Raw genomic sequence first — 25,878 nt, forward strand, 5'->3', positions numbered from 1 at the left:
GGGCTCACCGACTGGCGCGCATAGAAGCCAATACTATGGCACCAGCTTTTGAGAAAAGAAAAAGCTTTATTGCGAGGTCGACCGGCAAGGAGACAGGAGGCAGGGCTCAAATCTGTCTCCCCCAGCCAGGGTTTGGGGCAAAATTTAAAGGGTTAGGGAAATTTCAAACTTGGCACAAGCTGATTGGCTAGTTTTCAAAGCAGTCCATATATGGTAAACAAGGTACTATGGCAGATGGAAGCCGGATTTTCCTTACTGAAGGACTTCTTGCTTCAGCTGGTTAAGGGGTCCGATGGCAACATTTCTATTGTTTGAGTTCCCCAGACTGAAGATTCTTGGTTCCGGGGTCATCCTGGAAACGTGGGTTCCGGCTTTGCACATGCGCAATAATGTCTATAAAAAAACTCAAGGCTTGATTAATCAATAACCTATTTAAGGAGTCAAAGCCAGTTTAAGCTAGTCAATGTTTTATCTCCTGTTCCACTTTGTTGAAGTATAAAAATGTTTTCAGAATTTTGAAAAAGCATAATCTGCAGTTTATGAAAACTACGACTTAGGGCTTCCCTGGTGACGCAGTGGTTGAGAGTCCGCCTGCCGATGCAGGGGACACGGGTTCGTGCCCCGGTCCGGGAAGATCCCACATGTCGCGGAGCGGCTGGGCCCGTGAGCCATGGCCGCTGAGCCTGCACGTCCGGAGCCTGTGCTCCGCAGCGGGATAGGCCACAACAGTTAGAGGCCCGCGTACCGCAAAAAAAAAAAAAAAAAAAAAAAAAAAAACCTACGACTTAAAAAATTGTAATTGTTTGCCCTTAGAAAAGATGGTTCTAGGGACTCCCGCCGAGAGAGAGAGGGAGGGCGGGGGAGGGGGAGGGGGAGAGAGAAAAATCACGTTGCCCTTAAGAAAAATGGCAACTTTCTGATTTCTCTGCCCTCTCCCAAGATGGCTTCCTGAATGATCTTGGGCCTTGGACTGGAGCCTCTTCCGGGCTTCGCAGGGGGCGGGGTTCATTGAGCAAAGCCTTGCGCGCTAGCGCCCGCGACGGAGACGCGCCTCAGGGCGCAGGCGCGGAGAGGGGGTGGAGGAGGAGGGAAAGCGGCGAGTAAGATGGAAGATGAGGAGGTCGCTGAGAGCTGGGAGGAGGCGGCAGACAGCGGGGTAAGGAGGAGCCGCCGCCCCGGGGCTGGGCCGGGCGGGACCTGGCGTGAGGGGAGCCTCCGGGGAGTGGGTCTGGGGATGGTTGTCCCCGAGGAAGGGCCCCGCACGCCGGGCCGGGGGCGAAGGAGAGGCCTCCGGCCCCTGAGCGCCGGGAAGGCCTCTTAAAGGGGCCGCGTTCCATTTCTCCCTCCACCTTTGCCCGGTGCGCCTCCTTTCACCCACCACCCCCTTAGCGATGTGCACGTCACCCGGGGCGTCACACCCGCCCCCCAGGGCCTGTTTTCCAGGCGCCCTCTAACCCGCCCCAAGCTCCTTTGATCCTTCCTTTCCCAGTCGGCCCTCCCCCCGCCCAAAGCACCATTTTAAAGTTCATGTGCTTTGAAGAGGAGACACACCATGTGGGGAGGGGGTGCGCGGACCTGGGGCGGCAAGCCCGGCTCCGCAGAAGAGCAGGAAGAGGAAATTGAGTCATTTCTGGACCCCTCAACTCTGCTAAAATCCCCCACTGCTTTGCGCCATACGCCACGGTGGGCGAGTCTGGGGTTTTTTTCTTCTTTCAATTTTACTCTTGAGAGCCCGCGGCAGGCTCGTCTCCTGGGAACCCCGCCGTAACAACCGAAAGCCCAGCGGGCAGCCTCTCTCCCCGAGGCCCACCCAACGATCTGAGCACCGGGGAAGGGTCTCGAAGTGTGATCGCCGGGGTCGAGGGGGGAGGGGTGCGATTTGTAAAGTAGGCGCATTCCTGGGAGAGGAGGGGGGAAAATGGACCGTTCGACTTTGGTTTTTGGAGTTTTGTTTACCTCCACAAGCTATAGGAAATTCGTTTTTCTTAAGCCGAATAGCCAGTACCACTAGGTTCGTGTTTAATTTGGTCATTTCAGAGTATGTGGTTCTATGGTGACCCTTGTGAAGGTGGGGAGATGTCTTTTTGTCCTCCCCGTGTTCGTGTCTGTTCAGTGCTGGCTCGAGTGACATCCACCGTGAAGGTTTGTGTGTCGGGAGTAGGGCGTGGAGAGCCGAGTGTGCCGGGGTAGAACAACAGGAGCTGGGGTTTTCCCCCCAAGCGCCTTTAAGGGTGCTTGTCAACGCTTGAAGAGGCCGAGAAACGGATCCTCTCCCTTAACATTTCCTTAATGTTGAAACTTTGGCGTTGAAGTTTTTCCCGGTGGTGGTTCAGCGTTTCTCTCAGGGTCTTTGTTTCTCACTTAGCATAATTGAGGATTTGAAGAATTAATTCGTTCAGAAGGTATTCTGTACAGCTCTTACATGTGCCGACCATCTTTCTTGGATTTTGACTTGAGTAAGGAGAGCAATCGAAAGATTTTATAGCGAGCAACAGGTGTCAGCTAGGTATTTATTCATTCAACAAACATTTTGGAGTGTCTGCTCTGTGCTAGACAGCGTGCTTAGCAGTGACTTTGTGCCAGAGAATTTACAGTCTCCGGTAGGGGCGTTTATTGCCTACCACGAATGTGAGTGAATCATTCAGAACCCCTCATGCTGCTCCCTGCAAAAAAAAGCTTGGCCTACAGTTTGAATATGACTCAAATGAGAAGTTTCTTGAGCATCTTGTCCTTTCTTTGTTTTTCCTCACATGTTTCAAAGGGACATGAGTTTCTCATGTTAAGGAATAAGAAAATAAACAAAAATGAAGGTAGGGTTCAGAAATTGAGGATTGCTTTAGTTTTTCACAACTGGTAAGCTGCTTAGTGATCAGCTAGCACACTCCTGCATTTTATAGCTGAATAAACACCAGAGATGTAAGATTTAACTTAGATCTTTCTGGTGCTCGTCCAGTATTCTTTGTACTGTACTTTACTAAAACCCTTTAGGGCCTCCCTGGTGGCGCAGTGGTTGAGAGTCCGCCTGCCGATGCAGGGGATACGGGTTCGTGCCCCGGTCTGGGAGGATCCCATATGCCGCGGAGCGGCTGGGCCCGTGAGCCATGGCTGCTGAGCCTGCGCATCCGGAGCCTGTGCTCCGCAACGGGAGAGGCCACAACAGTGAGAGGCCCGCGTACCACAAAATAAATAAATAAATAAATAAATAAATAAAACCCTTTAAAAGTGCCAGGTACAGAAATAGAACCCAAACCTTGTTTCATTGACATCATGAGCAGTACTGCCAAAATGCAAGTTCCCTTATATAGCTTTTATTTAGTTGAAATAACCCGTAGAGGTATTACCTTCCTTTAGTAAATAAGGAAACTGAGGTTTTTTGCTCAAGGCACACAGATAGTAATTGGGAAGCTGGGATTTTGACCTGACTCCAAAGCTGGATTCTTTCTCTAGCATTTTGCTGTCTCCCACCTGGGGACCTATGGAAAATTTGGGAGTTGGGCATTAACTTTAATTTTTAATATGTTTGTTTTGGGCTTATATTTGAAGGTTCTCTTGAAGTTGATTCCCTTTGCGAATTTCACAAAGGGTCTTGTAAATGTGCACTTTAGAAGGAGGGGATGAAGCATAGTGTCCATATCACTGGGAAACCAACTAACTATACAGCGTCTTTCAGACATACCCGGTTGCATACGTAAAAGTCTTAGCTTCAGGTTACCCTGTCTCTCAACTGATATATGGTAATGAGTGTTAAATTACACATACACAACCCCTTACAAAAAAATGAAACACCGGGATAGCAAGACTAGCAAATGGGGTTGACTAATTCTAAAAGTGAGCATTTAAACTTTATATAATTTAGAGGCAGTTCTAATCCTTGAAAGTAGAGGCTTTTGGTGATCCTGTCCTCCAACACCACAAAAGAATTTTGCCATCATTCTAGAATTTTTTTCTTATTTGTCAGTACATGTGAGGTCATTGTTTCCTTTGTATTTTCAGAACACTCAATATCAAGCTCTATTGTGTCCTTCAGGGGAAGACTGACTTTGAGAAACACCTCAAATATTCTGTAAATACACTGCTTTTTGTTTTTAGTTAATATGGTGAACACTTATCTGATATAAAATAGTCCCTTTACCTGTTCTCCCAAGGAGTTACATCCTCAAAAAAAGGACAGTTCAAAAATGTAACTTACATTCCATTGAGGAAATGCTTCTTTAAAAATATTCTGCCTTTGGGAGAAATGAAAATGTAGAATTGAGTTAATGTTGATTCACACTCTAAATTGTGTCCTTGTCTTAAGCACATCTCAAGGGACAAATAGCGTTCAGTATTTTGTAATCCTTACTCCCCCCGAAATCAGATCAGCAGTTTGCTCAAGTTGAAAAGGCGAGAAGGGCTCACGTGCCCAGGGCACAGCAAAGTAAGGTGTTTGCAGCAGAGTAAGGATTTTATTGCAAGGTGCCAAGCAAGGAAGTGGGAGACAAGTCTCAGATCCACTCCAACTGGTCTTTGAGTTAAGAGTTGGTTTTTTGTTTTGTTTCTGTTTTTGTTGTTTTTTGTTTTTTTGGGTTTTTTTGGCTGAGCCGCACAGCTTGTGGGATCTTAGTTCCCTGACCAGGGATTGAACCCGGGCTCTCAGCTTGAGAGCATGGAGCCCTAACCACCCTAACCACTGGACCTCCAGGGAATTCCCTAGTCAGGAGTTTTTAAAGGGGAAAGAGAGGGGAAGCTGGTGTTTAATCATGCTCTTGTGACATTTCTTAATCATAGTTCCAGGAGCCAGGCTGTCTGTGGTCTATGTGCCTCCTGCCCGGTGGTCTGTGACCTGGTGGTCTGGAGGTGGAGCCTGCAAAGGTCATCTTGTTCTGAAAACAACTTAGACTTGTGCATCAGTCATGTTATCAGAGGTTACAGTCTTCAGATATCTGGTCCTGGTTAATTATTACTGTGCAAGCATGGGGTAGAATTTAGAGGAGGAAAAAGAAAAGGGAGAAGGGAAAAAGTTTAAAATCAAAGCTTTCTTAAAAGCTGGTTAATGGACTCAGGTTCAAATTTCTGATAGTTTGAAGCTTTATATTCACTTGTTGTCTAGACACACAAAAAAGATATGACCTAGTCCATCTTGTTGGTAATAAGCTAACCCAGTCCTAGGGGAAGACAGATGGTACATAAATGGAATTGGACTGGTATTTATTATAAAGTGTTGGCAACCTTTTTAATTTCCTTGCATCTCAGAAGTTGCGTTTTATTCTTTTTTTCACAAGGGCAAGTCGTGTAGCTAATTGGAAAGAAATCCATCTTGCGTAAGTTAAAGGACACTGGTCTTCTGGATTAAGAATTTAAATTATGTTTACTTTCTACCCTCATTGAGCTAGTCATCTAAACATTAGCCCTTCAGCAGTACTGCATGGTATATAAGTCTCTAGTAAGGTGTCAGTAAACATGGAATACCTGCTGTATTCCAGGTACTAGGCACAGCACAGTCCAGTGGAGGCGTCAAGTGGGGCAGCACTTTCTTTGAAAGAGGTACAGACAGGGTACCGTGGCTGGGATCAGAGACAGTCTTGTAGAGAAGGTGATAGGATTTGAAGGACCAGTTGAATTAAGCAGTAGTAGGTCTGAGAGGGGCAGGTAAAATGTAGGACAAATGCACACATAGGCAAGGAGGCAGTGAGAGAAGAGTATGCAGCATTGGGAGAGCTACAAGTATTTCCTTCTGGCTGGAGGGCAGGATGTTGGCAGGACTGAGTGGAAAGAGATGAGGCCCGAGAGGTATGCGGAGAGGTATGCAGGGGCCAGATCAGGAAGAGCCTCCTTGTACTTGGTTCTGGGGAGCTTGGACTTCGTCCTGAAAGCAGAAAGGAGCTTTGGAGGCTTTTTTTTTTTTTTTTTTTTTTTAAGCAGAGTAGTGACATAGTTTTTAATTTAAGAGATAAGAGCTTTGATTTGCTTATCTTTCTTTAGAGAAGAGGCCATTCTCCCTGAAGTGTGGCTGCCACCTCACTTTGGGGTCTTCAGTGCTACCTGTAATTGCTGTCGTCACAGAAGGTGTACAGTGGCTGTGGATAGTGGGCAAATACTAGCTATTTTGGGGCTATCTGGTGCTGATTTCCTTACGTCTGTCCTTACAGTAAAGAAGGCATTTAAGATTTCTGCTATCAGCACAAATGTAGGTGTACCATGCCCAAAGGAACCATTTCTAAGCTATTTCTGGTCCTTTTGGAAAGATTGAGTTCTAGGCACTGATGTCTTCAGAAGGGACTTTCTATAAAGCAGTTAGTTTAGACATGATTGTGCTGAGCCGTCTGTCCCTGGGACTCTGGAGAAAGCTTTTCACTCGTAACTGCTCAGCTCTTTTCTTTGAGGCTGCATGGGGGTCTTGTTCCCAGCATGCTCAGGGTGTACAAGAGAACTGCCATGGTGCTGTGGGTTGGAATTCGGAAAGTTGCTTTTCCTTCTACAGCAGGACAGAATTGTGTGTCTTTCTAAAGCTTTTGGTAAAATCCTCCAAGAGAAAAGACACTGTTGTCTAGATCTGGTGACTCAAAAGAATTCTTGGGGCCAGCCCTTTCTTTCCAGTTTCTCCCTTTACACTGTAGTGGGCCTCCCACAGTTCATGTCAGTTTCTGGCTGTATCAGTTAGCCAGCCTTCACAAGGTGGAGTGGGTTCTTTCCTGCACACTTTCCACGGAAATAGAAATTTTTTCCTGTCAAGACAACTACTGACTTGTTGGTTTCCTAGGAGAAGATTGAGTTTAGCTACTTCTATCTGTGGCCAAAATACAGAATGAAATGTGTTTTTTTTTTTAAGTGGTAGCTATAGAGATTTCTCTTCCCAAGGGTTTTTAAAACTATGCTAGCCTCCGCCAAGCATCCTTCTCCTTAACATCCAGCTCAGTTCTATGCAAGATAAAGGTTAAAACCAGCCACCACAGAAATTAGCAACAAATCCTAACAGCGGTCAGTGTGTACATAAAGGGTCTTATCCCTGAGGGTAAGAGATTTTAAAATGTCCCTCACGGTAAGTTATCCACTCCCCAAACCCAAAACGCTTTTCCTTATAAAATGAACACAGGAAATAGTCATTCCTTTCTAAAAGGAATAATAAATATGTACAGTTAAAATTGCATTCTTTGGGACTTCCCTGGCGGTCCAGTGGTTGACTCCATGCTCCCAACACAGAGGATGTGGGTTTGATCCCTGGTTGAGGATCTATGATCCTGCGTGCCGTGTGGCGTGGCCAAAAAAAGATTAAAAAAAAAAGCTGCATTCTTCAGGGGTGTGATCCTTAGATGAGATTGTACAGGACAGTTATGACTCGAGTCTGGAAAGGTCAGGACTGTCATTACTCATGCGCGACCCTTCAGCTGTCAGTTCTGTTTCTGCTACCTAGTTGCACGTCTCGGTGGTAAATGAACACTGCCTATAAACCTGTGAACTCCCAAATCCCACTGGCCTTTCTGAAAGGGCTTCTTAGACAGCATCTTGAGAGCTCATTACTGGGCAGGTGGAGTGCCTTTTTACGTTCATTACCCCATTCTGTTTCCGTGACCTCGTGAAGTGTAGGTACTATCATTCCTAGTGTCCAGGAGAGGAAGTCACATGGTCCGTCTCAGCCTAGGCTTTTGGCATCCTGAGCCTACACTTAGGGATCTTTTTGGACAGTTTGTTTACCTTTGCTTCTTGGCAGATATTTAACTAGTTCAGTGCTTTAGGGTGCTTAGTTGCTAGTTCCTTTGAAGTATTGTATTTGTTTTGCCTGGGATTGACCTCCTGCTTCTGGATGAGGAGCTAATAAATTTTGTGTATCTGAGAAACTTGAACTCGGTGCTCAAGAGCCAGAAGGCCAATGCTGCTGTTAGCTGTTAATACTAAGAACAGTGACTGCAAGTGATACGCTGGTTGAAAGGTTTCTTTTAATCTTTTTTTTTTTTTCTGGCCGCACTACGCAGCTTGCAGGATCTTAGTTCCTGAACCACAGATTGAACCCGGGCCCTTGGCAGTGAAAGTGCGGTATCCTAACCACTGGACTGCCAGGGAATTCCCTGAAATCTTGATTATAAATGGGAAATAACTTTTTAACATCTAGCCAAGCAGAGAGAGAGAGAATGTAAATCATTTTTGCTCAGATCTCTTGAGAAGATTGAACATCTCTGCCATCTTAGGATCCCTTTATCTGTACTTCACACTGCCAGCCCTCCGGTATTCGACCTATAGGCTTTTTTGGGGTGCACATGGTTTTTTAAATATTGAATCTGAATGCCTTTACCTGGGTCTTGATTCCTCTCATCTCCTCTCTTCCATAGTCCCCACCGCATATTACCTACCCACGGATTGTGTTACCTGTTGTGTTTTGTCCTGTTTTATTGATTGACTTGGCCCTGGAGGCATTGTTTGCTGCCCCTCCTGAGTGTGTGATTCTAACTAACTAGCCTTTGGTGAAGGCGCCCTTGGGTGTTTGAATAAAACCCGGTGTTGGGGGGTGGTAACAGCGACTTTGCTCCGTCCCCCAGTCTGTTTGCCTAATGTTTCCTTTGGGAGAGGAGACTTGCTGTCTTCATTCTAAAAGGTAGCAAGAAAGAATAGGTTGCCTCTGCCAGTCAATGACGCACTTCCACCATCCACGGCAGGAGACGTCAGAAGTCTAGGCTAAGGGTTCAAGTGCCATGTCTGATTTTTGGGCAAGTCACTACCTACTGTCAATGAAAAAATTAATCAATAGTCAGTCTAAGAAAGAAATGGAAAATTTTATTCTAGCCAACCTGAGGATTATAACCCGGAGACAGTCTCTCAGAGAGCTCTGAGAACAGTTCCGAAGAGGTAAAGGGAGAGGCCAGTAGATGTGTGATTTTGGCGAAGGGGTGCATGTACTTCAAGCACACACCTTGGTAGAAGGTTACTGCTATCCACGAAGAACAGGTAATCTCAGTTAATGGTTTTAGTGCTTTCTACGTATGGGAAGATGTGAGAAACTGGGTCCATAAAATTTGCTCCTGAAAATATCTGAGGGCCATTTCTGCCAGTTTTCCCAGAGCACAAAATGCCTCATCCTGATCTTCACCCTGAATTCTTTTCAGGTGTATTGTAGGTCAGTGACTGCAGTGGCTAATGGCTTGATTCTTGTAGAACTGGATGGTGAGCAACATTCTTTATTGTACAGTCCCTTCCCTTTCGGTCTTAATTTCAACCAAGGTTTGGGAGGCATTTCCTGACCAATTTGCCCCATGGCACTAGGAATGCTCATTCCCAGGTCAGGTGAGGATTTTGTTGATAGGCCACTTAATGTGCTATTATTCGACTAGGCCTTGTTAACAGTAACCAAAAGCTTCTGGGCCACCTGACTTACTAGTCTGTTATGGTCCCGGAAATGGTTCCCTCTTGTTGCTTCTTCCAATATCTAGGGTTAGACTATGACAGTCATTGATCTTACAGAACTGTATATCTGGTCAATTGTTTCAAGTGACCTAGTCATCATTAATTTTATTGGAGTCTCAGTCATACACTTGGTAGTGCAAAAAATTATAATCTTGTAAAACAGATAGAATACAAGTAATAGAGCTAGTAACATTAATAAGGTCATAAGTAAGTATTTAAGCTGAGAACTTGCATTAGGTGCAGCCCAGTATCTCCCCAGGTTATCCGACCAGTCTGTTCCGCACCAATCACTGTGTTTAAGGAAACTGATATATTGGCCTTGTACATAAAGTTCACCAAAGATGTCTGCATGTACAAGGCAAGTGGTAGGTCATTCTGACTCCTTACAGGATTGAGAAAGGAATGTTATCTACTAAGGAGGTGCATAGCCGACACCAGAAGAAAAGTGGATCTTTACCGTTCAGCAGGTATTTCTGCCGTTGGGAAGGTGTGGTTAATGCATAATACAGGTGCACAATGCGCACTAGAGGGGGAGGGAGGGGGCCAAACGGGCAGAGGACTCTTTTGTGTTTAAATTTTTCCTGTTTTGTCTTAAAATAATTTTTATTTCATCACTACCTTTCAGCTTCGTTTTCCTCATTTGTAAAATTAGATTAATAAAATCTGCCTTGCCTGGTGATGCGAGTTAAATAAAGCATTGAGTAAATAAAGCATCACTCAAAGGCAATGCTGGAGCAGAGTGTGTTGTTGCTCTGAGTGTGAGGGCTGCTCTCCAGCCATTGCCAGTGTGGCCTCTCTCCCGTTAGGGTGCGACAGGACTGGCTGAGGGGTCTCTTTCTTGGTGCCCCAGAGGACTAATGTGTATGTTGTTTACTCTAAGAGTTGTATTGCTTAGTGTTGTATGAAAAGGGAAAGGAGAAAGCAATAATCAACATGGAGAAAGGGGACCCCCATTAGACTCTGCTTCCTGTTTTATTCCAGGGGTTGGGCTCACCACCGCTACTCCCACCCCTGCCTGTTCCACTCCTTTAAGGTAAGGGACTGTGTGGATTCCCTCCCCCATGGAGACCCTCTGAAGAGGCACTCGAAGCAGAATAATACATTGTCTCAAGATGGCAAGTTACAGAGTTTCTGAGGGATACATCTAAATTGCTAGGCCTGTTCTGGAAATTTGTTCCTTTGGGGCACTTCTTAGATTTAAGATCTGGACTTTGGAATTGAGCTCTGCTGTAGTCCTTCCTCGGGAACTGTGGGCTTGCACTCACCTGGTTTGGGGTGCACAGGCAGGCAGGTTGGTGATCCCTGTCAGTCTTTATTCTACTTCTTAGGTCCTGCGGCCACACACCAGCCACACTCCTGAACCTTTTTGCTTCCTCCTCTTGAGGTTTAGGGTTCAGTTCTCTCACTTACTAGTTGCGTAGCCTTAGGCAAGTCAGTTAACCTCTGAGCGTGCAGCAGGGGTGCTGTACATCACTTGAGTTGTGGTGAGGATTAGGGTGGTGAAGGAAGGACCTGGTGCCTTCCTTACACATACCTGTGGCAAGTGTTTGGAGAGTGCGCTCCCACCACCACTACTGTGAAGTGCTTAAGGCAGCCTTAGATTTTATTTGGAACATGGAGAGTGTCACTGCCTTTGGATCCGGATAGACCCAGTTTATATTCTGGCTCCACCCCATAGTAGCTGTGGAACCATGGTCAGGTTACATAACCGCCTCTGAATTGGTTTGTAAATCATTTGTAAAATGGGGATATATCGCTAAAATCTTGTTTCATAGGATTGTTCCTTGATTTATGTGTTGGGTACTGTTTTAGGCACTCCAGACAACTGTAGTGAATGAAGTTTCTGCTCTCATAAAGCTTACTTTCTAGTGCAGAAAGATGGACAATAAATGATAATAATATCTTATACACACACACAATGAAGAAAAATGAAGCAAATAAAGGAGCATAGAAAGTGACTGGCAGGAGTACCTTTTTTGTTTTTTATTATTTATTTTTTTTATTTTTATTTTTTTTTAATTTGGCTGTGCTGTGCGGCTTGCGGGATCTTAGTTCCCAAACTAGGGATTGAAACCGGACCCTCGGCAGTGCAAGCATGGAGTCCTAACCACTGGACCACCAGGGAATTCCCCAGGAGTACCTTTTCTTAAAAATGGTCAGAGAAGGCCTCTCAAATAAAGATAGGCTGAGAGAGCAAGCCAGGTAGAAGATGCAGAAGTACCTTGCAGGCAGAGGGAATGCAAGTGCAAAGGCTCTAAGGCTGTATTGTGCTTGTTTTATCTAGTAGGAATGGATGAAAGAGAAAGTGGCAAGAGATGAGGTCAGAGGTAGCAGGGAGCTAGATGCAGTAGAGAATAGGAGGCCATGGTGGAGATCACCTTGAAATAGGAAGCCATGTGAGGGTGTTAAACAGAAGTTAACTTGGTTTTTAAAAAGGTAGTTTTGGCTGCTGTGTGTAAGTAAAATAAACTGCAGGGGCAAGAATGGAAGCACAGAGACTAATTAGGATGCTGTTACAACTGACCATTCAGGGGCTGTTGGTAATTTGGACCAGGGTGGTCACAGAAGCAGAAGTGTTGAGAAAATTCACAGTACATTTTGAAAATAGAGCCAACAAGATTTGCTGATGTGGCATCGAGAAGAGTGCAGAGTCTTTGGCCTGATCCCTAGAAGACTGGAATTGCTGAAATGGGGTGGGTAAAGGGAATGTGGGAGGAGAAGATTTGGGTGATTGGGTAAAATCAAGAGTTGGGTTTTGGACACAAAAGGTTGAGGTACCTTTTGAAATCCAGGTGGGAATGTCAAGTTGGCAGTTGTGTATCAATGGTTTTAAAGCTGTGGAACTAGATGAGATCACTTAATAAGCCAGCTTGGATACAGAAGGGGCAAACTCTCCAACCTCAAGGGATCAGGAGAGGAAAAGGAACCTATCTTGTTATAGGAGAAATCAAATATGGAATGTGAGAGGGAACTACCAGGAGAGTAGTGTCTGGAGACTGAATAAAGAAAATGCTTTATGCATTCTATATATAAAAGCTTACTTCAATTGATTAATGGACTTCCCTGGTGGCACAGTGGTTAAGAATCCTCCTGCCAATGCAGGGGAGATGGGTTCGAGCCCTGGTCCAGGAAGATCCCACATGCCGCGGAGCAGCTAAGCCCGTGTGCCACAACAACTGAGCCTGTGCTCTAGAGCCCGTGAGCCACAACTAGTGAGTCCGTGTGCTGCAACTACTGAAGTCCGTGTGCCTAGAGCCCGTGCTCCACAACAAGAGAAGCCACCGAAATGAGAAGCCCGCGCACTGCAACGAAGAGTAGCCCCCACTTGCCGCAACCAGAGAAAACCTGCATGCAGCAATGAAGACCCAACGCAGCCAAGTGAAGATTTGGAATTTACCAGTGATTCTGGCCAATGACTGCATGTCTTTGGCAGCTTCGACAAGAACAGTTTCAGTGGGACAGTGGGGCTTAGAGAGCTGGATTGAAGGGAGGTGGTGAATGTTACCCAGACCAGGGCCTGAGCCAAACATTGGGCGCTGGATGAGTGCTAGTTGCTGTTATGCCGACATGACAAATAGGACCCACCAAAGTAGGTCTTGCACATCAATACACACCATGCCTCTTGGGTCCTTAAGGCACTCAGTCACTAGTTGCCGACAGATGAAATGTACAACAGAGGCACATCTTATTCTAAGGTTAGATCTAAAGCAGTGTTGTCCAACAGAAGTATCATGCAAGCCACAAAGGTAATGTAAAATTTTCTAGAAGCCACATTTGAAAAGTATAAAGAAACGAGGTTAATTTTAATATTTTTAATTTAATCCAGTATATACAAAGTAGTATCATGTCAACATCTAAATATTGAAAATATATTAATGAGCTATTTTACACTTTTTTTTTGTACTAAGTCTGGGAAGTTTGCTATGTATTTGGCACTTAAAGCACATCTCAGTTTGGACTGGCCACGTGTCACGTGCTTACCAGCCACACGTGGCGGTCACCACTGCACTGAGTGGTATAGCTGGATCTAGTGCAGAAGAGAGAGTGTGCCCAAAGGATTCCCTCTTCCTGGGCAGGCGCAGAGAGGTCCAGAAAGCTGTAGCGAACTTGGAAAAGAAAGCAGGAAGTGGTTGTTCCTTACGAGCAAGTACGAATTGTTTGATCTTTACAGTGTACCACACCAAAGCCCTTCGTGGTTTTCTGGTGTGCCTAAGTTCTTCCAGTTCATATCTTGCTGGCCCTAGGAGTTACAACTAATTTTATGCAGTAGCCTTTTTTTTTTTTTTTTTTTTGTGGTACGTGGGCCTCTCACTGTTGTGGCCTCTCCCGTTGCGGAGCACAGGCTCCGGACGCGCAGGCTCAGCGGCCATGGCTCACGGGCCCAGCCTCTCCGCGGCATGTGGGATCTTCCTGGACCGGAGCACGAACCCGTGTCCCCTGCATCGGCAGGCGGACTCTCAACCACTGCGCCACCAGGGAAGCCCGTGCAGTAGCTTTTTGAGTAGTGTTGATACCAAATATGTTTTGTTTTTCTGGGGGTTTTTTTTGGCTGCTTTGGGTCTTCGTTGCTGCACGCGGGATTTCTCTAGTTGTGGCGAGCGGGGGCTAGTCTTCGTTGCGGTGCGCGGGCCTCTCTTGTTGCAGAGCACAGGCTCTAGGCACACGGGCTTCAGTAGTTGTGGCATGTGGGCTCGGTAGTTGTGGCTTGAGGGCTCTACAGCACAGGCTCAGTAGTTGTGGCTCATGGGCTTAGTTGCTCCGTGGCATGTGGGATCTTCCTGGACCAGGGCTTGAACCCATGTACCCTACATTGGCAGGTGGGTTCTTAACCACTGTGCCACCAGGGAAGTCCCCAAATAATACGAACCATTGCTGACTGCAGCTAAAGTAATCTCAGATGGTTTTCCAAGCCTAGATTTTTTAAAAGAGATGGGTCCATTATCAAATACCTTTCTAGATTTGAATATCTCCATTTAAGAAGTATCATATTTGGGGTTCCTTTTTTCTTTCCCTCTATTCATGTTTTCATTCTTTCTCCCCAACTTTTTTATGCCCCTTCTCTTCTCCTTATAACTCTAGTCCTTTAAGTTTTTGCAGCTTTCCCTGACTTATCATGGCAGGCTCGTCCCCCCTTCATTTCTCTTTCCAAAACACTGTTGATACAACCAACATAGCAACTGTGGTTTATCTGTCTTCTCCCACCTGGCTAGGCTCTCCTCATCAGCGGGGATTGCCTTACTCATCTCTGGGTTTCCAGCTTCTAGCACATCTCCTACTTTATAGTAGGTTTTCCATAAATGCTTGTCTCCAGCTTTTTTTTTTTATCACAGTAAAGCAAAAAGAAAATGGCCTTGAGATACATTAACAAAGCGTAGACTTCCTTAGGGAGGGAGCTTTAGAACTATATCCTGTGCCCTACAGTGGCCCACGTAATTAAAGTGGAATGTTTTCCTTGCTGTGGGAGGAACAGAGGAAGGAGGAATGTTCTGTGGGAAATGGAACCTTCAAACAGACTAACCTGCGTCTGTATTAAAAAGGCAGCTGATGGCCTAGCTGTGCCCCCACAGGTCTTCTTTGTCTCTCAACTTCTGATTTCTGCCTTTTGCTTTTTCTGAATTACCCGATCATGTTTGCTTAGGAGTTGAGTTGATCTTCTGAACTTGACAGTAATCCTGAAGCATCACTGTAAAATCAAACCTGGGGTGGTATGACTTAGGGTGCTTCCCTCCCTGGAGTTAGTCAGGGGAGGTAGAATAAGCAGAAGCATTGGAGACGGCCAGCCCCACTGGGGCAGGACAGTGTCACTGCCATGCCACTGATGTAGAGAAACAAGGCAGGGATGAAGCACAGAGTTACACACGTTGATATGAAGGTTGTTTGGAAAAGTCTCTATGGATTGCACATCTGTACTTGAAATGACCAGTGGTGCACTTTAAAAGTTACAGAGACCTTCTTATCTGGTTTTAGACCAGATTTTGCTGGTTCTCCCCATGAATTCTTTTTGCTTTATTCCTGAATGAAATTGAGGCCCTCGTGGAAGGAGCCAGAATTCCATCCTTGTGTGTGGTATGGAGACACAGGCACCTTTCTGGGGAGGCTGCTCTCCAGGAGGCCCTGACACAGGCTGTCTTTTAGCCAGGGGAATGGGCGCTGATGTCCTGCCCAAAACTTAAAGAGATTAGGCCCCGCTTGGGCACTTCCTGCTATGGTGGGAGTTTGGGAGCCAGAACGTACTTGGAAGGTGGTCTCACCATCAGCTCCTTGACAGCGTCTTCTCTTTGCTTTTCATCAGGACCTGTCAGGCTCTGGTTCTGAGAGAAACACTTGTACTTTCAGGACTCCTATCTCTTCAGATCCCCCCAGTGGTCTGCTTGTAGATATGTGCTCCCCAATTTGGGATAGCTGGACGAGACCAGATGAGCCTGTGGGGCATAGTGGTTCACAGGGAGCCCAAGACCAGTCATTATTCCTTGAATCTGAGAGGAAAATCAGAAAAGATCCTCTTCTGCAATGGAAACTGACAAAGAGAGGCAAATTGTCCGGAAAAGTCACTTAAATAGTAACTGTTGCTGATAAAAAGATGGTATTTCCTAACTCAGAGCCAAGACCTCTTAGACCTCCATTCAATACAAGATTACTTGGATTCTTTGGAGTTGCGTTGGCTGCAATGGTGACCAGGGGATTTGGGTTATCAGAGGGAGGGGTGCTGTGGTGGAGCAGGACACGGTGTGGTGGGGGCCCTGGGGAGCTGGCAGCCGGAGGTCAGGCTCCAGAAGGGACAGGACACCTCCTCCCACACCCCCTGGTGTAACAGATCAGGATTTGGGTTTGTTCACTCTGTCTCCTGCGAGTGTGGCTAGTATGAGTCGGCTTCCCCCTCCCTAGGTGAGCTGATAAAGTCTGTTTTTGGGGGCAGGAAGCTGTAGTGGTGCTGTACTTGCTGTACTTTGCACCAAGGCCCAGAATAACCTATCTGTCTATCTCTTGTGCCTTTTTCTCCTCGCCTCTTACCTTCTCACTTTTCCTTTTTCCTTTCTCGTGCACCTCTCAGTGTTACAAGAGTGGGGCTCTCCCTGTAGTCTGCCTGCCCTTTGCACAGACATCCTGGTCCTCTTTGTTGCCACTGCTCCTTTTGAAGGTTGTGCCTGGGTCACGGCCTAGGCTGTTTGGGGCGTCTCCTCCCCTCCCATGCTTCCATTCCCAGCTCTCTGCTGGAGGGTCACGTGAGCATAATCATTGCAAGACTAAGGTCCTCGGCAGCCAGTGAAGCTGTGCTGCTTCCCTGGGTGAGCTGAATTTGCAGATGTTGATGTCTTGTGTCGCTCACCCGGTGGCTGTGGCTGTGGCCTCCCCTCTGCCTCCCATGAGGACGAGCCCGTCCAGAACCACCTCGCTCCCCACTGTGGCTCTTCATGACCTCCTGCCCCCATGCTTGCTTTCTTTATGGTTTCGCTTGTTCTCTCAGACCAAGAAGGATGTACCTCATTTTTGTAGAGGGGTAGCTCCACAGGAGAAGTGATACCTGTGCTTGGTAACAAGAGATCTTTTGTTTAGAATTTTGACCCAAAGAGAGGAGGCCACCCCACTTAGCAGAGAGCATCATCTTCTGGAGTCTCTTCAGTGCTACTTGACAAACAATAAAGAGCTTTTCTGGAAGGAGAAGCCATAGGAAATCAAACTTTCTTAGCACCTCCCCTCTGATTGCTTATCCCCTAAAACTTGCCTTGTGCCCCGGTGACGCTTCCTCACTCAGAGCTGAGTTATAAAGTGATGAGCTTATGGGTTTCTTTCACTAACACAGAAGTCCTTGGTCCTCTAACACAGGAGCCTTGACCTTGGGCCGGGCCTCTGTGCATCCTTTTAAAAAGAGAAAGTGCCCTTAGATAACTAGATTCTTTGTTGGGGCCCACATCTAGACGCTTCCTCACACATTCTGAGGCCTGTTTAATTCCTTTGGGCTATTGCATCTCTGGAGGAGACAAGCATTCTCCTCATAGTGCACCCTGTAGGAAAGTTTCCACTTGGTCCAGCTCTTCAGAGCATGAGTCTGAAGGCAGATTGATTGCAAAGCCTTGTCCAAGGAGAGAATGGACTGACTCATGATACCTGGACAGACTCCAGAGTGAGATGCAGTGCCCTCTCCAGCTGCTGGCAGAGCACCCCTCCCCTGCTTGGATGGCTCTGAGCATGCTGGTGTACAGCTGGCCATCTGGAGACGGCCAGGATCCGCTTTCCACCAGAGCTGTTGGGTTCATATCTTGTCCTCTCATCTGATGGAAGAATTCTTCAACTCTGATAAACCATCCTGTCTGACGCGATGGAAGTTGATGGGAGTATTAGTTATTGGGGTGCCAGGGAGCTGTGTAGGATTCAGGGGCTGTACGGAAGATGGGGTCAATATCGAATGACTCTAGCAGCGTTTCCAAGGGTTTGAGCCCTCCTGGGGGTGTGGCAGCACGGGACAGGGCCTCCAGAGGCCGTAGTTCTAGGGCTGCCTCCATGATGTCCACCTTGTGACCTTGGCTAAGTTCCTCAACCTCCCTGAGCAACTTGCCCTCATCCGACAGAGACGGATACAAGCTACTTTGTTTATCAGACAGGGTTGGTGTGCCAGAAAATGAGTGTTTGGGAGAGTATTGACAGCCATTAAGCATTATAGTCCGTATGCCCTCTTGAAGGGCTCCTTTCCACCCGAGCTGTATTTGCTGGGCTTGGGCAGATTCCCCGTCTTCCCTAAGGCCCTAGAGAAAGAAGGAAGCAGTTTGCCTTCCTGAGAGGAAACCCGGATGGGACCTCTCAAATTCAGCCACTGTAATGTGTATTTTTCCACAGTGCTTTAAAAAATCGGCTAACGTGTTAGGCCCATTTGCCTCTTATGTCTTATTTGGCCCTTAAGGAGATATGAAAGCCAGAGTTCATGTAATGACGTTTAAAAATTTACAGCTTTCCCATAAAAATCTCCTAAAATAGCAGCTCTGGCCCTGTCATCCAGGGCTTGGCTGCCTGTCTGTAGGGGGAACGAGTGTTCTTTGGTGCCTCACAGCCCCTCACCCCCTCACTGTGCTGCCTGCATATAGAGTTTGGTTACTTGCCCGCCTGTGGAGGCACTTGATTTTGACCATTTGAAGACACCTAAATTCCACAGATGTGAAACCTTGCATTTATGATGCAGAAACTTGAATAGGAAGTCTCATCTTCAGATTGGAGCAGAATGATAGTGTGGAATTTTAAAACTACACGTTATTTGTGAAAAGCCCATAAAAGGTAGTGGGCATTAGACTAATGTGAAACATAGTATTTACTCAGGCAGTAACACTGTTATTAATCCAAAAATTTAGAAGAATTACATTACTGACTGTGCTGTGGCATAGATTCTCTTTGAGTGCATGTCTCTCTGTTCACAGAAAACATCTAGGTCATTCTCTTAGCCTCCGTGCACCATTTCTATTCAGTCATTAAACAGCCATTGGGTGCCAACTTGTGTTCCATGCTTGAGTGAGAGGTTTTTGTTCTTGCGGCTTCCTACCCCCTCCAGAGAGTTGATGGTGCCTCAGAATACAGTTTGTTGTGCTTGCCTAAATATACTTTGGGTCTTTCATAAAAACAAAAAATTTTAAACACAACTCAGCATCAGTCATAATGAGTGTCAGTGTCAGACTCGATTTAAAATTCAGCTTCATATGGTTAGGCTAGCTTCATCTTGCTTACAGGAAACAAAAATAAGGACATGGAGAGACAAGAAGTAAGAGAGGAAAACATATTCCAGGGGATGCTAACCAAAAAAAAAAAAAAAAAAAACTGGCATAGCTTTATTAATGTGAAATAATAGAGTTTAAGGTAAAGAAGATTACTTCACAATGATAAACTTTAATGTACTAGAAAGAATAATTCTTGATTCTTTCTGTACTCCATAGATCAAACAAATCAGTAAGAATGTAGAAGATTTGAATAATATGGTTAACCAGCTTGAACTGCACAGGAAATACAGAGCGTTTGTGAAAACTAGCTACACGCTGGGCTCTGAGATGGAACTCAGCAAATTTCAAAAACTTTTTACTAAGGTAGTCATTCTTAACATTTTGCAAGTAACAGACTCCTTTGAAAATCCCATCTATCTTATAAGTCAGGGTTTCTCAGCCTTGTCACTGTTGACATTTGGGGCTAGATAATTCTTTGCTGTGGGGCTATTCTGTGCATTGTAGGATTTTAGTGGCATCCGTGGACTCCACCCACTAGATGCCAGTAGCAGCTCCCTTCCAGTAATGACAACTAAAAATGTCTCCAGACGTTGCCACACGTACTGGTGGGCAAAGTCACCCCTGGTTGAGAACCACTGTTATAGATCTACTCTCCAGAGAAATACATAATTTTGCATAATCCAGTAGCTGGATGGTCTTCCCCTTGCTGGCTGGTGGAACGTTTTTTAAGAAAAAGCAGTGGGACAGCCAAGGAGCCTGGAGGTTTGGGCTGTGCTCTGTGCACAGCTTCCCTGTCCCATGCATGGAGGCTCGTACACGAGGCTGTGGAGGAATTCCTGGTGCTGAGTGCCTGAGGACTCCGACTTCCATCCAGTTCCACAGATGTTAGGCTTCTGTTTTTTTCTAGGCCTTTTGCTAGGTGCTACTCACAGAGTTCAAGTCCATACGAGTAAGAAAAATAGATCATAAAATATGTGACACAGGGCTTCCCTGGTGGAGCAGTGGTTGAGAGTCCGCCTGCCAATGCAGCAGACGCGAGTTCGTGCCCCGGTCCTGGAAGATCCCACATGCCATGGAGCGGCTGGGCCCGTGAGCCATGGCTGCTGAGCCTGCACGTCCGGAGCCTGTGCTCTGCAACGGGAGAGGCCACAACAGCGAGAGGCCCGCGTACTGGAAAAAAAAAATGTGAAAAAAAAAAAAAGAAATGTGACACATATGATCATGAAGGAATGTAAAAGGGAGAGCTTATGTCTGAGGAGCAGGTGATTAACTGTATGGGATCAAAGAAGACTTCAGAAAGAAGAGGTGGACATTCAGGCTGGGTTTTGCAGGATAAATGGGAGTTTGCAAGGAGGCGGAGATTGCAGGCAGGCAGATCAGCACGCTGGGTTCCGGGGGTTGCCACAGTTCGGTTTTGCTGTGGTGTAGCACAGGAACAGAAGCTAAGGGAATGTGTGGGCGAGGCATGCTTAGGAGCTTGGATTGGATCCGGCAAGCAGTTGAAGTGTTTTAAGTGGGGAAGTGACACAGTCAGACTTACGTTTAGAAAGTTGATACGAGTGGCTCTGTGAAGGACTGATTGGTGACCAGGAGACCAGTTGGAGGCCATGCAAAGAACCCAGCTGAATGATGAGGTCTAGAACTCTCACCGCAGCCACGGGGATGGAGGGAGATGAACCTGCAGGGAGTCAGGGCCCCAAATCCTGGAGTCTCATAAAGGGAGGGCTGCATCCGTTACTTCAAAGGACACAGTAATGTCCCTGATCAGAAAGGACACTGCCCTTAGCTCTGAAAATAAAGACGTAAGTTTTTATTTGAGAGAGATTTTTTTCCACTTTTTATATACATTTTTTTCCTCTAGGAAATAGACAGACGGTTGGAAAAAAAACTGAAGATCACACAAAAGGAGAGGTAAGGCTGCTGTCTGGTCTGAGGGCTCATGCTCTCTGCCGTGAGAGCTGGGCAGTCAGTGGTGTTCTCCAGCTGGCCGTTAGATACAGGCAGGCCAGGCTCCTGGGCAGCGAACCCTTCCCTTAGGGACACAGTGGCTTGCGGCTTTGGCAGTGAGGCTGGAGTGTTGCACCTGCCTCCTGTCTTAGTGGGCACCCTGTGTGAGGTGGGAGGTGACAAGTCAGAAGGCTTGGGCTTGAGGCCTGACTCTGAGGTTTGGAGCAAGTTGTTTCCCTTTCTTGACATCACTTTCTCTCTCTGTGACACGAGGAGTTTGGACAGATGATTTCCCTGGGCCCTCTGTGACTTGGTGGCTTGGCGCATTACGAGGGTATCCTGGAAGAAAAGATTCTTGGGAATTCTTCAAGACCTTTAAGGATAGCTTTTTTCCCCCACCCAGGCAGCAGAGGAAGTGGGTTTCCAAAGCAGGTGAAAGTTGACTTCAGCAGTCTGCCTTTGCCCTGGTAACCTGTCAGCTTCCCGCAGGGACAGGCGGCAGGGAGGAGGCGGGGAGGGCCTCTTTGGACTTGCTTGATGGGCTGCACAGTCATCCCCAGGGAACTGGGGGTGCCCTGCCCGTCCGCTGACTTTCCTGGCTCGCTGCCTCTGTGATCCGAGTGCTGGCTCCTTGTCTGTCTGCTCATCTCAGCAACCACACTAGCGCCTGGTTACAGTCCCCTGGCCATGCTGTCCTGTCCCGCCCAAGACTTGTTCCAGCCCCCCGGCAGCGGCCCTCCAGTACCTACTCCTCCTGACAACCAGGGCTCTGAAAACAGGCCCCTGAGCGCTGTTTGGTTCTGAAGAGAAGCTAGTTGACTGCTCTGGGGAGGGTCTCTGTGGCTGTCGAGGGGTGGCCGTTCCTGCCTGGATCCCTTGTTCTCCTGTGGCTTTTGTTTCTTTCCCTTCCTGTGTCGTTTTCCTCCTCCCCTTGTGGACACATTGCCCGATGTGCACATCTACCAGCCTTGGACGGTGCTTTTCCTTTGAGCACTGCCAAGCACTGTTTCCAGGGTCGTCCTTGACCCCAGCCCCGCCGCGTCCAGCAGACCGGAGAGCCCTGGTGAGGGAGGGGTCTCTGCTCAGAAGCTCTTCTGAAGAGGCCATCCAGTGTCTGGAGTAGCTTGTCTCTGGGAGGCACAGGACACTCACCAGAGGCTGAGGCAGTTTGGTAAATCCTGTCTTGATGCCAGGCAGGGACGGCGGAGCTGGAGTGTTTGGTCTGAGCGTATGTTGTGGGACCTTGACTGGGAGTGAACACTTTGCTGATCCCCAAGCTAAGGGGCTCCCGCCGCACCGGCCTGTGTTACACGCTGGTCTGTGTAGGGAAGCTGGGGTTTTAACTGAGGCCACTGGATTCTGGACAAGAGGTGTTTTGCCGCAGGGGCCCGACAGTGGTTGATGTGACTTTGACGAACACGGGGATAGAAGTCCCAGAATGAGCTGGTGTTCCTGCCCCCCTTGCCTGGGGTTCGGTCTGAGGAGCAGACCTGTGGACTGCGTGAGCTTAATAGGCAAGGTTGCTCTTTCGAGAAACCCTTCTTGAAGAGTGAGAATTCTGATGTCTGGTCAGAGGCCAGAGAATAACGAATAGAATTAGGAGGGGGAGGGAGAGAAAAGTGGTGAGGGGTGGGTGTGGGACATGGATGGGGCCTCTGTAGTCAAGGGTAGGACTTGTGAAGCTGTGTTTGCTCTTTGTCAGCAGGAAATCCAAATCTCCTCCCAAAGTGCCCATTGTGATTCAGGACGATAGCCTTCCCACGGGGCCCCCTCCACAGATTCGCATCCTCAAGAGGCCCACCAGCAACGGTGTGGTCAGCAGCCCCAACTCCACCAGCAGGCCAGCCCTTCCCGTCAAGTCCCTAGCGCAGCGGGAGGCAGAGTACGCGGAGGCCCGGAAGCGGATCCTGGGCAGCGCCAGCCCCGAGGAGGAGCAAGAGAAACCCATCCTCGACCGGTGAGTGTAGCTGGCAGGGGTGACCTGCCAGCCAGACCTGACCACTCCACCAGGCCACCTTGAGGAGGAGGAGGAGGAGGAGGAGGAGGAGGAGGAGAGTGGCCTGGCTGCCTGCAGAGTAGTGAAAAGCAGGCAGAATCAGGGCTGGAACCATCGTGGCTACAGCTGCCCACCCCGGCTGGTACGGCTGGTTTGTTGTCTGCACTGGCTCCGGGACTGCTCTGAAAGCTTTGCTGGCATGCTGCCTCTGTAGGCGCCAGGGGGCAGTGTGGCCTACAGGGTAAAGGCATGGACTTTGAGTCAAAATCAGCCAGTTTGAGCCCATCTCTGCCACTTAACTTCTTTTTTTTTTTTTTTTTTTGCGGTACACGGGCCTCTCACTGTTGTGGCCTCTCCCGTTGCGGAGCACAGGCTCCGGACGCGCAGGCTCAGCGGCCATGGCTCACGGGCCCAGCCGCTCCGTGGCATGTGGGATCCTCCCGGACCGGGGCACAAACCCATGTCCCCTGCATCGGCAGGCAGACTCCCAACCACTGCGCCACCAGGGAAGCCCTCTTTTTTTTTTTTTTTTTAATATAAATTTATTTATTTATTCATTTATTGGCTGCGTTGGGTCTTCATTGCCGCCCGCAGGCTTTCTCTAGTTGTGGTGAGTGGGGGCCACTCTTAATTGCGGTGCGCGGGCTTCTCATCGCAGCGGCTTCTCTTTGTTGCGGAGCACAGACTCTAGGCATGTGGGCTTCAGTAGTTGTGGCACGTGGGCTCAGTTGTGGCTCGAGGGCTCTAGAGCGCAGGCTCAGTAGTTGTGGTGCACGGGCTTAGTTGCTCTGCAGCATGTGGGATCTTCCCGGACCAGGGCTCGAACCTGTGTCCCCTGCTTTGACAAGTGGATTCTTTTTTTTTTTTTTTTTTTGCGATATGCGGGCCTCTCACTGTTGTGGCCTCTCCCGCTGCGGAGCACAGGCTCCGGACGCGCAGGCCCAGCGGCCATGGCTCACGGGCCCAGCCGCTCCGCGGCATGTGGGATCTTCCCAGACCGGGGCACGAACCCGTGTCCCCTGCATCGGCAGGCGGACTCTCAACCACTGCGCCACCAGGGAAGCCCTGACAGGTGGATTCTTAACCACTGCGCCACAGAGGGAAAGTCCCCCTCTGCCACTTAACTTCTGCTTAACCTAGACCTACTTAACCCCTCTGTGCCCTCGTAGCCTACTCTGAAAAATGGGATAATGATCGTACCTGCCTCATCCATTTGTTGTGCAATTAAATAAGTGGGTTCTGGATGTTATCTTTTGGGTCTTATAATGGGCCAATGTGATGTTTCTGTGAATTTTCTAAATTCTTTTTTATTCCTGGCATTTTTTTTTCTTTGTAGTCCTAGAGGTTGTATTATGTAAGTTTGTCACCTCCTGGTAAAGCAGTATTTGTTGAAACAGCCTCTTTCTAACTTTGAGACTCCTCCTTGGACGGAGTATTCTGGGACTTGAAGTGCTAATCTGTACCTTATTTCTACGCCTTCATTATTTTGATGGACTTCTGTTATCTCTCCTGTAAGCCTTCATTTGGCAAAGTAGAAAAAGCCTATTTTCTTTTAGTTTTCCACAGTAATGTGAGTCAACCATTAATCCCATGATCTGGAGAGAAGCAGGAGAACAGCGGTGGCGGGTGCCGGGTCACTCTGGTGAGCTCTTGGTTAGAGGTCTTTACCTTGGCCGGACCTCTGGGTAGTCTGTGCCATGAAGTTCTGTGGAAGATATGCTATCCATGGTCACTGCCTCTGTAGAGGATGGGCCCTGGCGCACTTCCTCTGCCTCCGGTGAATGATGGCGAACCAACCTGTGGGGAAGAGTGCTGCACATGCTAGAGGTGAACATCGACCGTCCACCCCACCTGCTCTCAGGGGCTTCCCAGCTTGGAGCTGCACTGAGTCTGCTTGCCAAAGAAGCAGGCTCAGAGAGCCAGAGTTGGCTAATAGCCACTGTGACTTCTGCCCCAGGTGCAGAATTGGTTGATTTTAAGATTTGGGGGTCTCTTTTATACCCTTTTTCAGGCCTCACTCTGATCTTCTTCCCTTCAGGCCAACCAGGATCTCCCAACCCGAAGACAGCAGGCAACCTAACAATGTGATCAGACAGCCTTTGGGTCCTGATGGATCACAAGGCTTCAAACAGCGCAGATAAACGCGGGCAGGGGAGGATGCCGCCGCCACCGCCGTCACCACCTCCTGGGTCGTCCGCTGCGGGTCGCACTGCCGTGGCAGACAGCTGGACTTGAGCAGAGGGAACGACCTGACTTACTTGCACTGTGATCCCCTTTGCTCCGCCCACTGTGACCTTGAACCCCATGCACTGTGACCTCCCTTCCCCCCCTTCCCACTGTGATTGGCACTTCTACAAGGGCTGTCCCAAGTCAATGGAAAGGGAAAGGGTGGGGGTTAGAGGAGGGTTGGGAGGACCCACCAAGGACTCAGAGTAGAGTCAGACAGTGCCACTTGGCCGCTTGGGGTGAAGCCAGTGCCAGCAATAACAGTTTATCATGTTCGTTAATTTGGGATTTCAAAACACAAATGAGAACTCACATCCACCCACCCTCAAGTGCATGTCTTCATCACTTAAAAGCAAGTTCCATTTGAAAATATCCTTTCTTTTTTTTTTTTCTTTCCTTCCTATTTTTGTTTGTTTATACAAATATTTGATTTGCAAAACAAAGTACATGGGAGGGGTTTTAGCAGTTTAATGAATTTTTAATTGAGAAAGGGTAGTTTGGTAGTCTACTTAAAAATGTTTCTGGGCAATCCACTAGAAACATTAACCAATAGGATTTTGGTGAGCTTAGCTTCTGTATTCCTACTGCCGCCGAGAAAAGGGGCAGGGCTCTGCAGCCCAGGACAGATGAGCACCCCAT

At 47.8% G+C, this 25,878-nt stretch overlaps 1 protein-coding gene across 2 annotated transcripts; it reads left to right on the plus strand.

Moving 5' to 3' along the window:
- Positions 1 to 1,088: 1,088 nt before the first annotated feature.
- Positions 1,089 to 25,154, plus strand: SZRD1 (SUZ RNA binding domain containing 1; the record flags this gene model as incomplete). 2 transcript variants are annotated; one of them, XM_079698219.1, is made up of 4 exons in its annotated part: positions 1,089 to 1,156; positions 20,932 to 20,981; positions 22,720 to 22,974; positions 25,052 to 25,154. In XM_079698219.1, the coding sequence occupies exons 1-4, from the start codon at positions 1,106 to 1,108 to the stop codon at positions 25,152 to 25,154; spliced, it is 459 nt and encodes a 152-aa protein (XP_079554345.1). In that variant the 5' UTR covers positions 1,089 to 1,105. The 2 variants fall into 2 exon arrangements, with proteins under 2 accessions (XP_079554345.1, XP_079554346.1); XM_079698220.1 differs by having other exon boundaries at positions 1,101 to 1,156; positions 22,723 to 22,974.
- Between the last annotated feature and the right edge of the window lie 724 nt (positions 25,155 to 25,878).

The sequence above is a fragment of the Hyperoodon ampullatus genome, assembly GCF_949752795.1.
Source record: "Hyperoodon ampullatus genome assembly, chromosome: 2".
Lineage (NCBI taxonomy): Eukaryota > Metazoa > Chordata > Mammalia > Artiodactyla > Ziphiidae > Hyperoodon > Hyperoodon ampullatus.